Source organism: Rousettus aegyptiacus, unplaced genomic scaffold, assembly GCF_014176215.1.
Source record: "Rousettus aegyptiacus isolate mRouAeg1 unplaced genomic scaffold, mRouAeg1.p scaffold_m13_p_2, whole genome shotgun sequence".
Classification (NCBI taxonomy): domain Eukaryota; kingdom Metazoa; phylum Chordata; class Mammalia; order Chiroptera; family Pteropodidae; genus Rousettus; species Rousettus aegyptiacus.
In genome coordinates, this window is record NW_023416295.1 from 166,862,290 (window position 1) to 166,882,071 (window position 19,782).

Genomic DNA, 19,782 nt, shown 5'->3' on the forward strand with positions numbered 1-19,782 from the left:
CAGCACATCTCCATGTGACATTTTCTATTATTCTGTGTTCTGGGAGACAGAAACTATTCACACGCCAGGGTTCACGTGAGCTTTCCCTTCTCCTATCTGACAAACATGGGGCTCGTCAGCTTTAGAAAAAACGTCTGGAGTGAACTGGCCGGAATCCAGGCACCAAAGATAGACATGGGATGATCATTTGCTTACGATGATAAAAGGGCCCCCACAGTGGGTTCTTAAGGGGTCCAGTCTCAAATGCCCCGAGAACAGTCCCTCGGTAGACTTGTTGGGAGGTAAAACTGCCACTTTTATCAGAGCAGACCCTTAGACATCCGGAGGCTTCTTTTAGGGCAGAATCCTGGGCAACCTCTCGCAAGACCCTTCAAGGGCAGAGTCTAGGATTTTGCGTTTTTTAAAAAAGCATTCTTGATCCTGAAGCCCCCGAAGTTCATTCGAGCTAGGAAGGTTAGGTCAGTAAACACTGCCGGCTCCCTACGTTATCGATAATCTCTGCCTAAGCTTCAGTTGCCTGTGTATAAGAGAGAGATAGGAACGGCGCCTGCTTCTGGGATTGGTCCCGTGAGATCCACACCCGTGAGGGTCCCGTGAGATCCACACCCAGGAAGCCTGCAGCTCAGTGTGCCTGTGGCCAGTACTCTGCTGGGCACAGAGGCACCGCCCTACCCATTATCAAAACACGGAAACTCTTCCAGACTGGCTAATACTGGGCTGCCACTGCTCGGAGCCCCTTCGGTCCCTTCCCCCACCTGGCCCCCCTCTCAAGGACTCCCCAGAATGACCCAGCAGCCTGAAACTGAAGGGTTAATGCCCCGCACAAGTGGGAAGCCTCTCGAAGTGTGTAAAGGGCAGGTGGTTAAAAATCTTCACTTACAACTTCTGGGGCTCTGACACCTGGGAGGAGGGGTCACAGGGGAAAGGGACAGAGAGTGAGGCATGTCTGGTTGCTCCGGGAAACGCCAGCAAAGGAACGGCCCCCAGGTCAAAGAATGACCTTCGGTCCCTGAGTGCCACCTCTGGCTGCTCAGGACACCGACTCAGGACCTTCCTTTTCTTATCCTAGCCTACCTTTGACCCTGCTCTGACCCCGGCCCTGAACTCTCACCTCTGGAGGCTTGACTTTCGTGCTTCTCCCTCTGGCCTCTGGGGCCCTGTGTTTGTACCTGACCTCTCTGGATCCGACCCTCAGCCCTCAGAGTTGACTCCACTATGGCCTCCCTCCAGGACGGGTTTCACCCATCACCTTGAGGTGGCGCCATCCCCTGAAGACACGGCCCTGACCTGGGACAGCCGGTCTCAGATGCCAGGCCCCCGCGCTTCTTGGCTTGACGCCCCCTACTTCTCCCTGAGCTCCAAGTTCCAGTCCCGACACAGATCATGGGGCCGCATCCTTTGAGAACCGGGTTCCGAAGCGGTGGCAAAGAGGATGGAGGAGAAGAGGCAGGAGGATCCGGAGGGGCGGGCTGCTCCGGCTTCCTTGTTTATGGGCTTCATGAGGTCACAGGCTGTGTCTGGCCCACCGAGCACTGAGCCTCGTACACAGTAAGCGTTCAACAGACAGTAGCCAGGCAAAGAACAAATGAGTGAATCAACGATACTATTAACAGAGATAGAAAGAAAAGAGGAGATCCAAGTTTGGGGTTAGCAACGAGGAAGAACAGCAGATTTGGGGTGACTCATGGTGTTTAAGGGCCTTGGGACCGCCGAGCACCATCTACCTGCCAAATCATTCTGCCTTTCCTCCTGGGCACACGGTTAGGTTTCGCTTGCCCGCGCTCCTTGAAGGGAGGCATGGCCACATGACATGCGTTAGCCAATGAAATGCTGGCAAAAATCACGTCACTTCTGACCAGAAACTTCCAGAGTCAAGAGGACATCGCTCTTTTCCTCCCTGGACTGGGAAGTACGCAACCAGACGAACCCCGAGCGTCTACCGTGAGCACAGGTCCCGGCACACGCAAAACGGACACGGAGCGTGAGGAAAACGGACTTTGCTGTGTTAAAACACTGAAATGCCAAGGTTCTCTGTCACTGCAGAACGACCTCTCGTCCGTACGAACGGAGCCAAGGAGCTCACAGGCCATACTCGTACTCTCGTGTGAAGATTAGTCAGGAGAGTGGCTTTTCGGTGAGACCACCAGACTGCCAAGGCCTGATGGCTACTTTGCTTGTAGCTATAGCACTCAGAAAGAACCGGAAAGTTACCTGCCTCTGTACCGTCCACTGCAGCCCTCAGGTGACCAGGTGGCCTTCCCCTGTGCTTTGGCTTACCTCTCCCCGCTGAGGAAGGAGCACAGAGACCTTCCTAACCCCCATTCCACCCTGCTGCCCCCATGACTTACCTGTGTTGTAGCCCCTCCCAAGGGCAGGCCAAGGGCGGTGATTCTTCCACAGGTTTCCAAGGTACCAGTCGCTCTGATTCTCTACCAAGCCCAGGACCTGCTGACCTGTGAAGCACAAAGAATGCAAAGGTCTTAAGAGAAGCCACACCACGTGGGTCAGTGAGTACTGGAAGGGAGACGGCGTGGAGGCGAATCCTAACGGTAGCTTTCATTTCTGGGAGCTTTTAATAAGTGCCAGGCTCTGACCTAAGTGCTTCACTTATATAAACGTATTTAATTCTCACACTCGGGCAGCCCATCTGCTTCTGTTACTCCATTTTACAAAGAAGAAATGAAGGCCGCCCAGAGTAGTTAGTTAATTTGCCCACGGTGATGCGGTTAACCTGTGATAAAAGCCAGACCCCCAAACCATCCATCCCTCCCTTCTCTCCTGCAACATCCATTTATGGACTGCCATACTACTCCTCGAGTGTTCCGGTCCTAACATTTCCCACTGCACACTAATTTGATGGATTTCTAGGCATGAGCTGAGCTAATTTTCTTCTGTCAGAGAGGGAGAAATAAGCCTTATTAATGAGACGAGAACCTAGAGAATAGCCACTTTTTGGCCACCTACTCAGTCACTTTATCTTGTGACAACAAGCATCATGTCAATATCATATCAATTCAGGAGTGTTTTGTAGAGGAATAATTGCTTCTCCGTCCCCAGAGTGAATCCCTGGGCCTTCCAAGTACGGTGGTTCAGGTATCAGATCCAATTGCCTCGCATGAGAGAACCCTATGGTGCCACACAGACGATATTCTCTTGGAATTAGTAGCAACACTATTTTATACACTAGGAAACTGAGGCTCGCAGAGGACCACGATTTGCACAACCAGAGATGAAGTCACCATATAGTTCTCTTACTTCTCGTATTTGTCTGATGCCCAGATTCTTTCCACTATCTCAATGCGTTATTGCTTCCCTTTATGACAAAGGGTTACGAGAGGAGTTGCAAATCCATATTTTATAGGAAAGAGAAACTGATGCTTAGAAAGCATAAATAAATTGCTAAAGATCACACGGCCAATAATCGGTCTTCCGCAGCTAACTGGTACCTTCTGCAGCTACAATCCTCATATTGTTGGCCGATCTCAGAAATCAAGACCTTCCTAACTAAATGGAAGCCCAGCAGCGCGTTTGGAAAACACAGTGTTTTTCCCGGAGCAGCATGCTGGGTGATATAGAACCTCCTCAGTCTGATGACAGCTCCCTGAAATGATGGTGTGTGGGTTTCGTATAATTTATTTGATCAATTTATCGAGCTCCTATCTAAATCAACACCCCAGCACAAATACATAAATTAGAGGCATGAGAAAAACACCACCACCCACTTTGTCAACGTATATGATCGCATCCAAAACTTGTAGAATCCCTCAGAAAAACATATCGCCAATTTAGGAAGTGCGAGAGCCAATCAATTCCACACACAATGAGCAAGCCTGGGACATTCGTGCAAAATAGTCGGATCTGGTGCCCGCCGCTCAGAAGGCCAGGCGCCAAGCCCTGAGGCTGTGACCTCGTCATAGAGCCCATTTAATAACCTCGCATAGGGGTCGTAATGCAGACGGGACGTGGGGCCTTTGGGGGCGCTGGTTCATAATTACTAATGGCCCCGAGTTGGTGATACGATGTTCTTTTGTTTGTTTGTTTGCTTTTGCCACGACGAACGCATCACACGCTCAGAAATGACAAAAGGAGAATGATCTTTCATTGAATTTAGGGTGGCCATCCAAATTTCAGGTAAGGTCCTCTTCGGCTACCTGAAAGTCCGAGTTTTATATTCTGGCGTTCCAGGTGTTGTGTTCTGCCTCGATCTACTCAGTTCATTCCCGACACACGATTGTGTAGTTTTGTCGCTTGCGTTCTCACCACCATCTGGCTCACACAGCATTCGCACGGCAATGGCCCGGGGCCATGCCAACCCTCACCCATTATCCTTTGGGGCCCATGCCCAGCAAGAAGACGCCTGTGAATACCCCCAATTCTGAATGAGCGCTTTAGCTGCACTCCTGCATGAGAGGGGTGGCATCAGCTGACTTATGCCCTCTAAAGGACAGAGTGGGCGATATCCAGGCACGCCCCCAGCGCCTCATCTGTAAAGATCCATCCCCTGCATTAGTCCGAGGACGAGGACTACGTAGGCGCTAATACACAATAGGCACTCAAAAATGTCTGCTAAATAAATGCTGTCTGGTGGGTGAATCTCTCCTGATTTGGAGACCACTAATCCTAGCTATCGATGTCCCCGCTTTTCTGAAGGCGCAAAGCATTTCGCCCTCTCTCCAACGTGGACACATTCCCCTCTCGGCAATGAGAACTCTGGCTTCTTCCTCACCCGTGCAAAAAACTGCAAAAATGAGGAGGCAGCACCTAAAAGCATCCTTTACATCCATCAGTTGCTCTACTGAAGGCTTGAACTCAAGTCTTAATCTCCAGGGGAGTAATTTGCATGGTTAACCTGAAGTCATGTCAACTCAGGGAATACTATCCAAATTCTCCTTCTCTCAATTTGCACCTGGGCTACAGGCTGCAGGTCTTCTGCCGGTGGCACGCAGCCCTTTCACGCATGACAGTCATCTTTGAGGTTAAGAAAACAAAATCCTTAATTAGCAACATGGTGGCTGTCACTTTAATACCCATTGCTTGAGAAAGCCAAATAACAAACAGCTACTTCCTTCATTTTGCCTTTTTAGATGGAGTCATTAACTGCTCCGTGATGATTAAAATGGTCGTGGCTGGGTTTGGCACGTGGCCTTGTGACGCCCCCCGAGCTCGGTGTACCCCCCAACCCGAGAGGTCTGCATCCGTGGATGGGGAACCTGTACGCAGTGTAGCCAGAGGTGAAGAGGGGAGACGAGTCAGACTGCCTGGTTCTAATTCCCGCCCCTGCCACTTTCTAGCTGAGCAGCCTGGAGAAAATTACTGGCCCTCTCTCCGCCTCAGGATCTAATACTTGTGACTCCACCTGTTTCGATGCCTTCTGTGTGTCAGGCACATAGGATAGGGGCTGGTGCACACCGAGCACGATGCCAGTGATAGCTATTTTTAAATATCGATGTCTGAGCTGTAAGCTCCTGAAAGACAGTGGGCCCATCCGTGTAGTTTTCTTTGGACTTCATCTAGCACAGCAATCAAATCATCCGAGTTTCTCTAAGTTTCTCACCAGCGCCCAAAACACTGGGGTTCTTGTTGAAAGTGCAGGTTCCTGGGCTTCAAAGAGAAATGAATGGTGAGCAGGAGGCTGCTTCCCCCTACCTGTCTGGTTTCGAGACAGAGGGATTTCCTGGCTTCTTGTCATAACCAGTTCTCTGCCCCATGGGTGTGGGAAGAGGTACCTGACTGCTGAGTTTCAGAGAGAACAGATTAAAGAGCTTACCCCTCCTCCGTCCCTTCTCGCACGAGCCAAGTCCTCCAGTTAAACTTGTATCAGGAAAATAGGGCGATATTTTGTTCTCATTCCTCTATCTTATCTCTACCTTGGTTCAGTATATGGGGCGGGGGGGTGAGGGGATAATATCACATCTTAAGTCCCTCAGACCCCGACACTTCTAAATAAGCATGCTGGCCATTGGGCCTAGTCATCTGCATTTGAAAAAAAAAATCCCTAGGTCATTCGAATGCACGTTAAAGTTTGAGATTTACGGACCCAGGTCTGGAGCTGTCTCTGCTTTAGTCAGGGAGTGAGGTTCACCTGCAGGCCAGCAGCGTGCAGTAACCTCGTGTGGCGTCGGGATCTAGCTCACAAAGCAGCAGAACGCAGTGGCGGCCCCCGGTGTCGCTCTTCTTGGATGCAGGGACGTGGTGAAGAGAAGGAATGCCAGAGCTAGACTGCCCAGGTTCCAACCATAGAGAGCTGTGTGACCGTGGACAAGTTACCCAGCCTCTCTGTGCCTATTTCTTCATTCATTTGTAAAATGGAAAGAATACATAGTGTGTATGTGTGTGTATATATATACATTCTGATACATATATATACACACACACACACATTCTGATATATATATATATATGTCAGAATTATTTTCTTTAGGCACAAGTTAATTTGTAAAAATAAAACTGTATTCTCTGTTTATTCAAACATTACCACTGGCAATGCCTAGAAGAGAGTAACATGTTTAGGAGGTAATTGCTCTTATCATTACGCCCAGAGTTCCCCAGCCCTCTAGGCTGCCTTGTCTGCTCGGATTCAGGCACCTGCGGCCTCAGCCCTTCCCTCCCTTCCTGAGCCGGCGTGATCCTCGACTCTGCTGAGACTTCGGTTTAGGTGGATATCGACTGAGAGATTGCTTTTGTCAGATACCGCACAAAATACCAAGGAATCCGAGACAAATAAAATATAGTCTTTGCCCCGGAGGCAGCTGGAAAGGAGACCGATAAACAATCACGAAGCAGCGCGGTGGTGCCTGGGGTGACAGAAGCACCGATAAGTCGGAGGAGTGACGGGCAGGGAAGAACTGATTCCGCGGCGGCAGGCGGGCGATGGCCGCTTGGCGTCGGTGCCGGAGTCGTCGGCCACACTCCTTCCTGCATTTCCGGCCACGCCCGCCCCTTCCGCACAGACCTCCCGAGCTTCCCCCAGAACCTTCTGGTAGTGGTGCTGTCCCATCACGCCCTCCGAGGCACAGTCCCTCGGGTCCCCAGTGACAGTGCCTATGAGACGGGCCATCTTCCATAGCTCTGCCAAACCCATCATCGGCCAGGTGGCATCTGCACCCTGGTCTGCAAGGTCAAAACCTAAACCCTCATCTTGATGATGCAAACACGTCCTGGGCCTAACATCCCATTATAAGGTAAAGCCCCAGCGGCTTCCTCGAGGGGAGATGACGGGCTGCCTGCCTCCGCCAGCATCTCGGCATCCCGCTCTGACGGTCTCATCTTCCCGGGAGTTACTACAATAAAACACCATGATTAACAGAAAGAGCTTTGTCATTGTTTTCAGCGCTGGCCCTCTGGTTATGATTAAGTGCACTGTTCCCCATATTCCTTACTCCAGGCACAAGTTAACTTATGAAAATGAAGCTGTCTTCTTTGCTTATTCATACATCACCCCTAACAGCCAGACAAGAGCGAACAAGCTTGCTATTCTGCTGGGGCCCTGGTGTCCTATGTCGCCAGCCAGCTGACGGATGGCTCCAGGCTGGGAACTCCCCTCCTCCCTTTTTCCTCAGCTTTGGCTCAAGGCGGGGCTTCTGCGGCTCAGGAGATGAGGCCCCAGGAGCGGGGCTTGGTGATGCTTCCTTGTGGCGCATGAGGCATTCGCCCACCGGGTGTGAGAAAGGCAGCTCAGTAAACGAGAAAGACACAGGGCTTTTAATGCAGACAAAAAGGGTTTTAAATTCAGAATTGTAGCCCCAACCCTGTATGGCTTGAGCCTTCATTTCCTTACCGTAAGAGGGCAAGGACAGGATCTACCTCCTGCTTCCGAGAAGGGATGTGCCACTCAATTAAGACACTACTATGTAGAAAGTGCCTGGCTCATGGTGGACGCTCGACTAAAGGCATTTGTCTTTCTCCTTTCAGTAAGTCATCGTTCGTAATGTCTGTTTTCTTAGCCAAGCACTGAGACCAAATCTGCAAAATTTGGCCACGGTGACCCCTACCCCTGCCCCGTCGGCCCTTGTCCCCACCCACCATCCCCTTTTGAGGCCTTCGGCTTCTGTGACACCTGTCTCTTGTTTTCCTCCCTGCCTCCCCTTTACAGCCGATGCACCCCGACTCCCATCCTTGGCCTCCTCTTCTTCCTGCTTTATGTTTTATCCCTGGATGGTGGCAGCGACTCCAGCGCCTTCAAACACCGCTGAGGAAGATGATCGCCCGCCTCCACCCTCAGCTCAGACGACTTTCCAGAGCTTCTTACTCTTAAATCCAGCTATCTGTTCGCCGTCTTCACTTGGTTGTTTCACAGTGACCTTGAACTCAAACTCACCAAAACCAAATCCATAATCTTCTCCCCCTAAATAACGATCTGATCCATATTTATTCTGTTGATTGGTAACATCAAGATCTGACTCGTCACCGAAACCAGAAACCTTTGAATCAAACTTGATACCTCTGTCTCCTTGTTCCCCACATTCTCGCCATAATCGAATCCTACAGCTCTTATCCACTGTTTTTCAAGTTTGTCCCCTGCCTTGCCCGCATCCTATCTCTTTCCTAGGTTATCTTCCATTCTGCTCACCTAGGCAGAGAAATATTTTTAAGGTGGAAGTTGATGATTTTGTTTGCTGGATTAAAAAGCTTAATGCTCTTGGAGGCCAGTACAGTGTGGATAAGTGGACAAATAGATGGATGAATGGATGATTTTAATGAAAAACAAATATTATCTAAAACTCACCATCCTAACCCAACTAGAACTGATGGACTCTCTTGGAATGGGGTGGAAGTGGACGCATACTAGTTAACCTCTCCAGGTAAACACCAGGAGCAGGTAGCTCTCGCTCTGATCTTAGATGCTTCCAGTACTGTCTCTTTATCCCCATCCCCAGGAAAGTCCAGGGTGTATAGAGAGAGAGAGAGAGACTGCCAATCACTTCAGCTTGTCAGACTAACTGTGCTTAGACCAGCAGGTGAATATTAAAATGTTATAACCAGGGGCTGTCCTGAGTATCAGCAGAGCAAGCCACACTGCCCTTCCTAACTCATATTTATTCTAATAAGCAATTTTTAAAATAGAAAAGCCTTTAATAGTATCATTCAATGCATGTCTGAGTGCAGGATGGCTAATAAGGAAAACATAGAGTATCCCATTACCGTTTACAAAACATCCTGAAAAGAATTGCTCTACTGGTGCCCCAGGCGAGTGGGTGCAGAATAATAAAACATCTTCTGAGAAGATGTGACACAAAAGGGTATTTAAACAACCTTAAATGGGTTAAAAAGGGCTGTTTTTAAACTTGCCTGTTTCACGGCTCTAGCTAAGTGTACTCTGGAATTGCAAAAGTTCATAAGCTGCCAAATTCTTACTAATTCCTCTGGAACCGCCTACTTTTAGGGATGGAACCCACAGAAGGGGAGCAAGGTGCTTGGGAACACCTTGTCTATGACACCTGGGACTGCACCTCTGATGTGATGCTTGGGGTTTCTCGTGCCCACGAGCTTCTCCGACCTAGCCCCCTCTTACCTCCTCGAGTTTTACTGTGATTCTCACCTGTAATTCTAGCTCTTCTACACTTGGAGGCTGCCTTGGGTCAACTTCAGTTCCTCCTCTGCAAAAATGGTGGAGGTATTATTTCATAACTGGGATGCGTAACCAGGTCGATGTACCCCAACTTGGTATTGCATCCCCTCGAGATGGAATCCGTGTGCTCTAGCTCAAAAGGTCCGCCTGTCAATCATTTTGTTTCCTAGGGTTTCCGTGACTTGATGAAGTAAGTTCACTCATTGTTCAGCCAGCCTGATTTCATCTGGAGATAAATACCCTTGAAGACCTCCACAGTGGAGAGATGCGCCCTTCTAAGAGGACTTAAAATCTCTGTCACTCTAGAAGGTGAAATTAGACTGAAAGAATGAATAAAGATGGAAGGAAGATAGATTCTGCTTATTGCAAGCCAAACCGTAAGTAACCATTAGAGTTCACCAAAATGGAAATGGGGTGCCTTCCTCAGGAGGAGCTTCTGAGCACTGGAATGGTTCTGGAAGAGGCTGCACGCCTCAGCCCTCACCCGGTAAGTATTCACCGAGTTCCTCCTATGCGCTAGGCTCCTGTTAACTGCTAGAGACACAGCAAAGAAGACGGACCCAGCCCCTGCCTTCCAGATTTTATGATCTCCACAGAGAGCTTCTCAGACGGTTTGGCTCATGTCCTCCAGGCCTCACCCCGAAGTGGACGTCCATGCAGCAGATTCTCCCAGGGTCGGGCCTGGGGATTTCTTTGCAAAGGGCAGCCCCATTCATTCCGATGCACAGCGGGGTTGGGGACCTTGGGAGAGGGAGGTCACCTTGCAGGCATGCTGTGGGAGGGAGATTCTGCACTGAGAAGACTAGATCTGATGGCCTCGAAGCCCCCTTCCAAACTGACTGTGAGATCTCTTTATTCTAAGCCAACGCCGACTTGCTCAGTATCTTCCTTCTACTGACTGTCCCCACACACATGCTGCCCCCACTTTTGCTGTGTGTGACAAGAGCCTGTTTTTCTCAGGGCGCCCCCCTCCTTTGCGAGCACCTTGCCCAGGCACTGGGATGTGTTCTTCACGCATCATCTCAGAGTGCCTCTCAGCATCCTCAAGACATGGGTGCTCTGCTTAGCTCTTATTTTTTGGAAGGAAAACAGGTTTAGAAAGTCACTCGTCAAGGACAAGCGGCTGGGACCCACAGAGCTGGGGCTTGCGTTCGGGTCTCTCTGTTGCAACAGCCCATGTTTTCGCACCTATACTCGTGTTTAGGAAAAACTTGCGAGAGTACTTCTCTCCCCAGGGGGAAGGGCTGTAGCTGGTACCACTGCGGGCGAGGCTCCAAAGGACATGAGAAGACGGGGAGAAAGGCTGGTCAAGACCTATCTGCCCAGCCCACCTGTTCCTGCCTGCACTGCTACCTGGGGCTGCAGGCGCAGGTCCAGGGCACTGCCGAGTCCTATTTCCTTCAGCATCAATCCCAAGGCATTGAGCTGAAGGACATTCTACCCAGAGGCATTTAGGGAGAACAGAAAAGGCAGGCCTGAGACTCAGAGAAGACTGCAATCTGCTAAAGATCTAGATAACGATTCCACCTGTCTCTCCCCGCCGCCGCCCTCTTCAGGAACCGCCTCCCCCCCTCCCCCACTGGTCAGCCCCAAGTGGGGCCACATTAACTTAATTTACAGTTTAAAAACTCCTGCTCAATCTCAGATAATGATTTCTCTCTTCTTCCTTCCGTGATCTTTGGTCTTTGGAAATAGGGAAAACTAAAAAGGAATGCAGAGACAGCCGCTGGGCTCTCTTCCAAGGCCGTTTTTATCACACAACTCCCAGGACACCTGCTGCCGTCACCCTTCAGACAAGACCTTGCCTAGGAAGCAGAGCTGGCCTGGATCCAGCTACGACTTCCATCCATGGACTTCTTGGATCTGTCTCTTTTGAAAAAAAACACAATTTGTTGGCATCTTTCAGATACCTTACTCACAGACACCGCTTTGAACCACTAATAATCATACCTAGGAGCAATCACCTAAGTTTTCCCACTGGGGTTGCAAAAAAAAAAAAAAAAAGGCAATCGTTTGCAGGATTCTAAGGTCAACATTTAAGTTCTGTCTTTTCCAAGTACTAACTGTACCATCTGGGCCAAAATGACTTGAGTTGTTGAGCTTCAGTTTTTATTTCTTTAAAATAGATGATGATAAATTTCATTCTATCTTCATCATAAGTTTAAGAGGGAAATGGAATGCTGTAAATGTCAAATGCTGTTCAACTTTAAGTATAACCATTATTACCAAATAGTTCCAGATCTTACGTAGCTATTACTTAATCTTTTCCCCCTTTATAGCATTTCTTAGATTAGAGCATTTATTATTCACTGGAATTCTACGTAGAGGCCAGACACTGACCAAACTTTTATTCTCTGAAACATAACCTAGAAGGTGGAAGTTATCAGAAAGGGGCCTCTGCATGATGGAGAAACAGTCAGGAAGCTTCAGAATATAAGGGTGTTTTGCGAGTAAGTCTGGTCCTTGGGCAGACTGTGGAGATGTAGTAATGTTCATTCAATGAGGAATGACAGGGAAGAAATTCAAAAACAGCTACTGAAAGACTGAACGATCACTGGCCTGGGAGTACACAGTACAGGGTTCATGAGACTTTCATATTTCAAACATCTCCGTCATCATCATGAGGTAAGTCACTCATCCATTCCACGAATATTTATTAAATTCAGATTAGAGTCAGGCTCCAGGCTGGGCTGTGTGGATGCAATGATGAGCGATTCCTGAGATGGCCCCTGCCCTCGGGGGAGCTTACAGCTGCATAGGAATTAGTTTGCTGGAGCTGCTGTAACAAATATCCCAGACTGGGTGGCTTACGGATCAGAAGTATGTATCCTCACAGTTCTGGAGGCTAGAAGTCTGAGATGAGCATTCCAGTAGTGTTGTTTCTTCTGAGGCTTCTCTCCTTGCCTTGTGGATGGCCATTTCTCCCTGCGTTTTCACGTGGTTGTCCTTATGTGTCCTAACTTCCTCTTCTTATAAGGACACCAGTCATATCAGATAAGAGCTCATCCCAATGACATCGTTTTACCTTAATCACTTCTGTAAAGACCCCATCACCCAACACGGTCAGACTGTGAGGTGCTGGGCGTTTGGGCTTCAACGTATGAATGTTAGGGGACATAATTCAGCGCATACTATTGGACGAGGTCACTGAACAATCACACGAACCAACGTGGAACTGTGACTCCACGTTGGGAGGGAGAGGTCCTGAGTAAGGACAGGGTCCATAAAAGGGGAAGTCAGCCAATGACACTGGGGAAATAAGGCTCAAACTGGGATCTGTAGGAAGATGGGACGAGTGTCAAGGCAGGGGGCACAGTGTGTGTCAACACCTCAGAGTAGGAAGCTTGACAGGTATGACACCTGTGGTGTCACAGAAAGATCTTTAGTATTTGTCCCCGGCTCCTGGCACGGAGTTCCTCAAATCACTGGAATTTCCCGAATGGTAAGAACGCCTTCGGTTCTAATGAGGCAACTTGAGGATGCTAGACAGCTTCAGGCTGGGGGCTGGTTGCCAGAAAAGCCAAGCCTTGATCAGAAGCTTGGACCTTTCAGCCCCATCCCCCGACCTCCGGATGAGAGGAGGTGAGAAGGGTTGAAGACAGAGTCAATCACGAATGGCCGGTGACTGAATCAACCTCCCCTGCGTAATGAAACCGTCATCAAAACGATGAGATGAACAGGGTTTGAAGAGTTTCTGACTTGATGCACAGAGGTAGGTTTCTGGGAAGGTGACGGACCCTCAGAGCATACAAAAGATCTCCCCGTCCCCCCACACACCTACGCATCTCGTCCATTTGGTTCCTGTGACAATAAGTCAAGTGTTTAACTGAGTTCTGTGAGTTGGTCTAGCTAATCGGTAAACCTACCTGAGGAGGGGTGTTGGGGCCAAACTGAGAAGTGTGGGTAACTGCAGGGACCCACTACTTGTGAGTGGTGTCTGAAGTACAGATAGTCTTGCAGGACATCCACCAAGCATCTCAACTAATAGGAGAACCTGCTGTTCCCCGGGGTTACCCAGGCCAGGTAATAGCAGCTCATTCTTCTCATTTTTCCAGCTGCTTAGACCAGAAACTATGGAGTCATCCTCTCCTTCCTGCCCAAGCTTTAATGGAGTACAGTAAAATTCAATAAGTTCGCCCACTTTAAGTGCCGTTTGACAAATTTTGATACTTGTGCGATCATGTAACCACTGTCACCATCAATATACAGAACTGGTCCAGCATTCTACTCAAGTTTTTCTTGTGGCCCTTTTGTGGTCTGTCCAGTTCCTCATTCTAGGCAAACACTGATTTCCTTTCTCTCGCTGCAGGTTAGATTTTTCTAGAATTGCACATAAATAGAATCCCAATCATACAGTGTGTCGTTTTCCATGTTCGGCCTCCTATACTTAGCATAACATTCTTGAACTTGACCCAAGCCATAATGTGCATTAATATTACGTTCCTTTTTATTGCTGAATGGTATCCCAAAGCAGGAACGCACCCAGCTTGGGTGGAATCACGAGTTCTGCCTTTCCTAAGTGGAACCTGAGATCCAGGCTGCAGACTCAGGTACCAATGAGATGCGGATGATGTTGGAGATGGGCTCACGTGAAGGTGAGGTCCACGGGCAAGACCGAGCAGGGGCCCCAGTGCTGAGCTGTTGATCGCGGATGGAAGAGAAGGCAGAAAAGGGGTCTTCTCACGTGAGGACGAGCCCGGCCTCCCCTGCATGACAGCAGAAGGCTGCCACGTGGTCCTGCGTGACAGAGGGCCAAGGGGAATCGAAAGGAAGAAATTCTCAACTGTCAGTGCGTCAGATCTTTCTCAACCTAAAACTTGCGGTCGAGCAGTCTTGACTCTGAAGCCCGTACTTCCTGCCACTTCTTTACAGCCGCCACCGTCCTTTATTCTCAAGACGCTCTATCCAAGGTGAGATTCATGGGTGACTTCCTTGGCATCCTCCGTGAAAGCCCACATCTGCATTGGGCTGAAATGCCTGGGATGCATGCCTCACGATGCACATCCTTCCAGGAGGGAAACCAATGCCAGACTTGCCCCGTGGAACACGACAGTGGCCAAGCCAGCCCACTCCTGAAGGAAAGCCGAGTCCCAAACCACACTCCTCCTCGCCAACGACCTGAGGGTGACTGACTGCTCGTCCTAGAAGACTGTGTCTCCTGTTTACAAAAGCCCCCCTGTGTCTAGGGAATCTCCTATATGGAGGACGGGGCTTTGGTACCTTTTACAAACCTGGGGATGGCATCACAGAACAGGCCATCAAAGCTGTGAGGGCCTGGGGGATATGTCGGACCACGCTTCATGTGAAGGATGAGAACACGGAAGCAGAGTGAGGGCCTGTCACCTAAGTAGGCCACGGGCCACAGGTGCATTTCCCTTCACACTGGGCGATCTCCTTTGCCAGCACGTAACGTAGACTGAGCACCTATCATTTTCAGGACAGTGGGCTGAGAAAGGAGGACACACTTCTGTAGGTACCATGATGCTCCCAGACTCTTAGCATTTCACAGTCTATTTTGCAAAAGTGAGTACAGATGTTCCAAGACAAATAACAACAGAGGTATACCCTAAAACATCTAAAGAACCATCACCAAGGGTTGGCTGGGAAAGTTCCAAGGGAAAGTGGTGCCTTGAACTGAGCCCTGGAGGGAATGACATTCACTTAGTCCCGATTAGACCCTTGTGCTAGAGGCTACTTAATTCTGTAACCAACCCTGCAAGGTTAATGTACTTCTGCTCATTTACAGGTAAGGCACCTGAGGCCCAGAGATGAAATCTAACTAGCTCCGTTTTGCACAGCTACGTAGTAAGTGATGGAGCTGGAATCCAAGTGTGACCCCAAAGCCTAGGTATTGTTTTTCTGGGATGAAGATAAGAGGAGGGAGGGGGTTAAAAGAAGTTTTACACATCTAAGAGGTGTGAGAGATGGTATGCCAAAATGACCAGATTCTGAGAACTTTTTCATGGATGGTTTATGAATTCTGCACAAGCTACCCGTCTTTCGGGGGCATTTCACTGCACATTTACAATCAGCCGACAGGTAAGCAGGTGCAGGAAAAGAGCTCGGTTGTATTGTTCACAGGATGTACAAGTACCGGGCATTGTGTCAGACTCTGCGTGACAAACTCATGGGTAAGACAGGGTCCTTCCCCTCAGAAAAGCTGTGATTTCATCAAGGAGACAAAGCTCGTGACCGAATCAATAAACTGAAACGTGTGTTTTTAACAGGCAATGCTATGCTATAGCAGACATCAAGACATTAGACCACCACATAAATACAAAGCCTTAAAAATATTATACCTGGAAAACACCTTAGAAATCATCTAGTGCGAACTTTGCATGGTATAACTAATGGAAGTGAGTTACGGCGAGGGGAGATGATATTCTAAACATCACAGCTGAGTAGAGATGAGAACCCTTATTTCTTAAAACTGTGTTTCCGCCACTCAACATGAACTTGGAAATGAAGGCTGCCGAAATTAATAGCTGGAATGGGGAATGTGGATGGACCCTGGCTTCCTGCAGGTCCTGACGGCAGACTTTTCTCACATCATACCCACAAATGCTGAACAGCGAACAGATCACAGAAACCACTGGGATAAAGCAGCTGCAGGTTCGGCGAGCGCAACCACTCTACAAGCCAGCCCGCCGCCGTCCTCTTTGGAGAGAGTCCTCTCTTGGCAAGCCAAGGACAACGCCCCTATAATGGTCAGCTAATGGTCTGCTCGTGGCAGGGTATTAAATCACCAACGATAACAATGCACGAGACCTTGCCTTTTAATAGTTTTGATATCCTTTCTGATGAAGGCTAAATGGAGGCTTCCAAGTTCAAGGTAGAAAATAATTTGGTCTGGCAAAGTCACACGGAGGGTCGGGCAGTGTTTGGAGCGAACAAGAGCGGGGAGATGCATGTGTGTGCCGATGACCGCTAGGAAGCTGTTTTTACCACGGAGCCAGAGACTGCTCATCCAAATCTAACTTTGCTCATCCATCCAGTCATTTGTTCACTCATTCACTCATTCATGTATCCAACAGTTATTTACCGAGGGTCGATTATGGGCCAGGCACTGTTCTGGGCTGTGAGTCACAGACAACGACAAAGCCAAGAAACAAAAGTCTCCGTCTCATTGGCACAGTCACTCCAGGGGGAGGGGTGCTGGACCACAACGAGAGAAAATGCCTCGTGGTGCCGATACCATGAAAAGTGAAGTAGATGAAGGGGTACAGAGTGATGGAGGCAGGGGTTGGGGGCAGGGGGTGCTAGAGAAGATGTGGGGAGTTGGGAAAGCACAGCCGAGGTAACACTGGGGGAGAAAGGAAGATTTCCCTCGCTCGGAGGCATGCCAGGGAAAGGAGGAGGAGTGGCAGATGAGCGGAAGGCTGTGGTCGGGACGCGCCTCCAGGAGCGGCGCTGGTGGCAGCTCCCATGTGCCTGTCCAAGGTGAGCTGGTTGCATACCAAAGCTATCGTCGCAGGCTTGATCTGAAAAAGGTCGCTCATTTAGTAGGGAGCAACATTCCAGAGCCATCGAAGGAGGGGAAAAGCTCACCTGGGGCGGAGAAGGAGAACTGCCTAAAAACGACAGGTTCCCTTAGCCCGGAGGTTTAGGAGTTTAAGTGGGAGTGCCTTGCAGGTGGCTGCAGCTTTCCCATTCTCTTTTCTTATCCCCAATTATTACCGTTTTGATTCATTTATACTATAGCTTATTAAATGCTCTTTTCTTTTGCTAGAAGAAATTAGCCCTGAAATATCTGCTATTTGGGTCGTGCCAAAGGCCCCGGAGGGAGGAGTCATAGCGATGAGCGGGTGTTCGCAGGCCAGTGGGGAAATCACAGAATGCTGTGTGTGTTTTGGCCATCCGGGCCTGTGCTCAAGCCCCATGTCTGGCCTCCAGCTTCCCCTGAAGGGCACTGCACAGATTTACAAAACTCTCCATTGCAATTATTGTAGCTGAGACACTGCCCATTGTAGCACTAGGTTGAATACGCCTTCTGGGAAGTCCCGGGTGAGAAATGCCTTTCAAAACTAAACAGGATTAACTCAAGTGCACTGAAAATAAATGATATACATTCTTTTGAAGCAAGAATCCTCTAACTGACCTAGTAGATTCTTTACAAAGGAAGCTCAGAGCTCACCTTTAAAAACAGTGTAGGATACAATAATCCTTGTACATAAATCATGGTATCTTTTCTTCTAAGTTGTCTAAAACCTTTTGTAGGATAAACTATAACTGGGCAATAAAACGGTGTTTATAAAAACATAAGGCCTGTTAGGTTCCTGTTTGCTTAAACTTCTTATGTAGCTTCCAATTGTGATTTGTTGTACATGAGTTTTTGAAAATTATTTCCCACTTTCCATCTTTTAGCAATGGACCAGGGACAAGCTGACTTTATAGCTAAGGCTTTGAGATACTGTCCATTCATTGACTTCCATACTTAGATAGCTACATGTGCTTAGTCTCCTCTCCCAGAGGGCAACCAAAATTAATCCGCCACTGGTGGTTAGAGTTTATAAAGCGACAGTCAACGTACAGGGAGAGTCAACTACAGTCAAAGAGAGAAAAGTTTACCTGGATCACCAACGGGCTCGGTTCTCATGCAAACCGTGACCTGGAGCATATGTGACCAGCAGCCTGCGGCCAGCCCATCCTCATTCTGTCTCTGTGTCTGCTTGTCTGTCTCTCTCTTCTGGCTTTTCACTGGTTCTGGCTAAATTCACAGAGAGTAACTGTTCTGACCTCTGACTTCTATGACCAGTTTACTTCCTGTCGCTTCCACTGCAGGTCTGGGTTCTCTCAAAGTTTTCTCAGAAACCTGAGAAATGGAAAAACCATTCGTTTTATCCTTTTCCCACTGTTTTTTGAACATACATGAGAGGCTCTCCCTTCACTGAACTGGATCTAGTCAATATACTGGATGGAGCAACTGAGATGACACAGAAGACCAGACCCACAAGAATCACAGCTCCTACCTGGTGGCAGGTAATCGTGAGGCACAGGTGAGGCGAAAAGAAGCCTAGGACTGCCGGCGTCACGCCCCTGTTCCTTGCCACACTGAAAAGTGCTCTGACCCAGAGGGAAGTTCTCTGAGCTAAGTACTGCGTCATCATTTACACTACAGGGGGTTACGTCCGTCATGAAACAACTCTGTTTTAAACTCCAACGGTCAGAAACTTTACGTGCTACTGTCTAGGGAGCCATGTCCCACGAATCCAATGATTACGTTTATTTACCACATGCCATAGATGGAATGAATATTTACGTACCCCCAAAATTCGTATGTTGAAACCTAATCATCAATGGGATAATATGTGAAGGTGGGGCCTTCAGGAAGTGGCCAGCTCATGAGGGCGGAGCCGTCACGAATGTGATGGGACCAGCCCAGAGAGATCGCCTGCCTCTTCTGCCGTGTGTGAGCACAGCAAGACGACGGCCGGCCGTGTGTGAACCAGGAGGCGGGCCCTCAGCAGGCATCCACTCTGTGGGCACCTTGACTTCAAACGTCTCGGCCTCCAGAACTACAAGAAATAAATGTGTTGGTTATGAGCCACCCAGCCCGTGGTATTCTGTTACAGCGGCCCAAATGGACTAGGATACCTACCAATCCTAGACAGACCAGGACATACTGCTAAAAGTGGTCACTTCGCTTTCCTTCCTGAGTCCGTAAAGGGAGGAAATGGACTGCAAGACGTTGAGGGCCTGCTGCCAACCCCTGCTTCTTTTCCTGCTTTGTTTTTATACTGACCAATGCACAAGGCATGCAGAACAAAGCTCACTAGCACTTCTCCAGTAGGTCCACACACACCTGTTTCTACTCATCTGGCTGTATCTTTAGCAAAAGTGAGTGTGTTTGTTCCTAAACCTGCTTATCCTAGGTCATGTCCTTGCAAATAAACGTGCTAAGTAAATATTATGTAAATTGATTAATTATGAGTGTGAAAAGAGTTATTTCTCTGAAAACTAAACTGAATTCTTGAGAAAAATCTGATAATGGCAAATTGCTAAAAAAAAAAAAAAAAAAAAGCTATGCTATTAGACAGCTCAGAAAGGTAGGAAAAATCTAGTCAGATTCTGCATTCGTGTGCTTGAAGAATGTCTTTAAATACTTAACTCTGCTTTAAATAGCTGAAATTGGAAGTGACATCATGGGTGTGGGCTATGTAAGAAAAATGACACATGACTCTAATCACTGGGCTCTAAAAAGCTGTGGCTCTATA

General features: G+C 48.7%; 1 protein-coding gene across 7 annotated transcripts in view; it reads right to left on the reverse strand.

Moving 5' to 3' along the window:
- Nucleotides 1–19,782, reverse strand: part of LARGE1 (LARGE xylosyl- and glucuronyltransferase 1) — a 477,871-nt gene that overhangs the window by 105,737 nt on the left and 352,352 nt on the right. For all 7 annotated transcript variants that reach the window (XM_016161642.2, XM_036236072.1, XM_016161640.2 and 4 more), the window contains one exon: nt 2,349–2,453. In XM_016161642.2, coding sequence (XP_016017128.1) covers nt 2,349–2,453 — 105 coding nt within the window. The remainder of the gene's footprint in view (nt 1–2,348; nt 2,454–19,782) is intronic.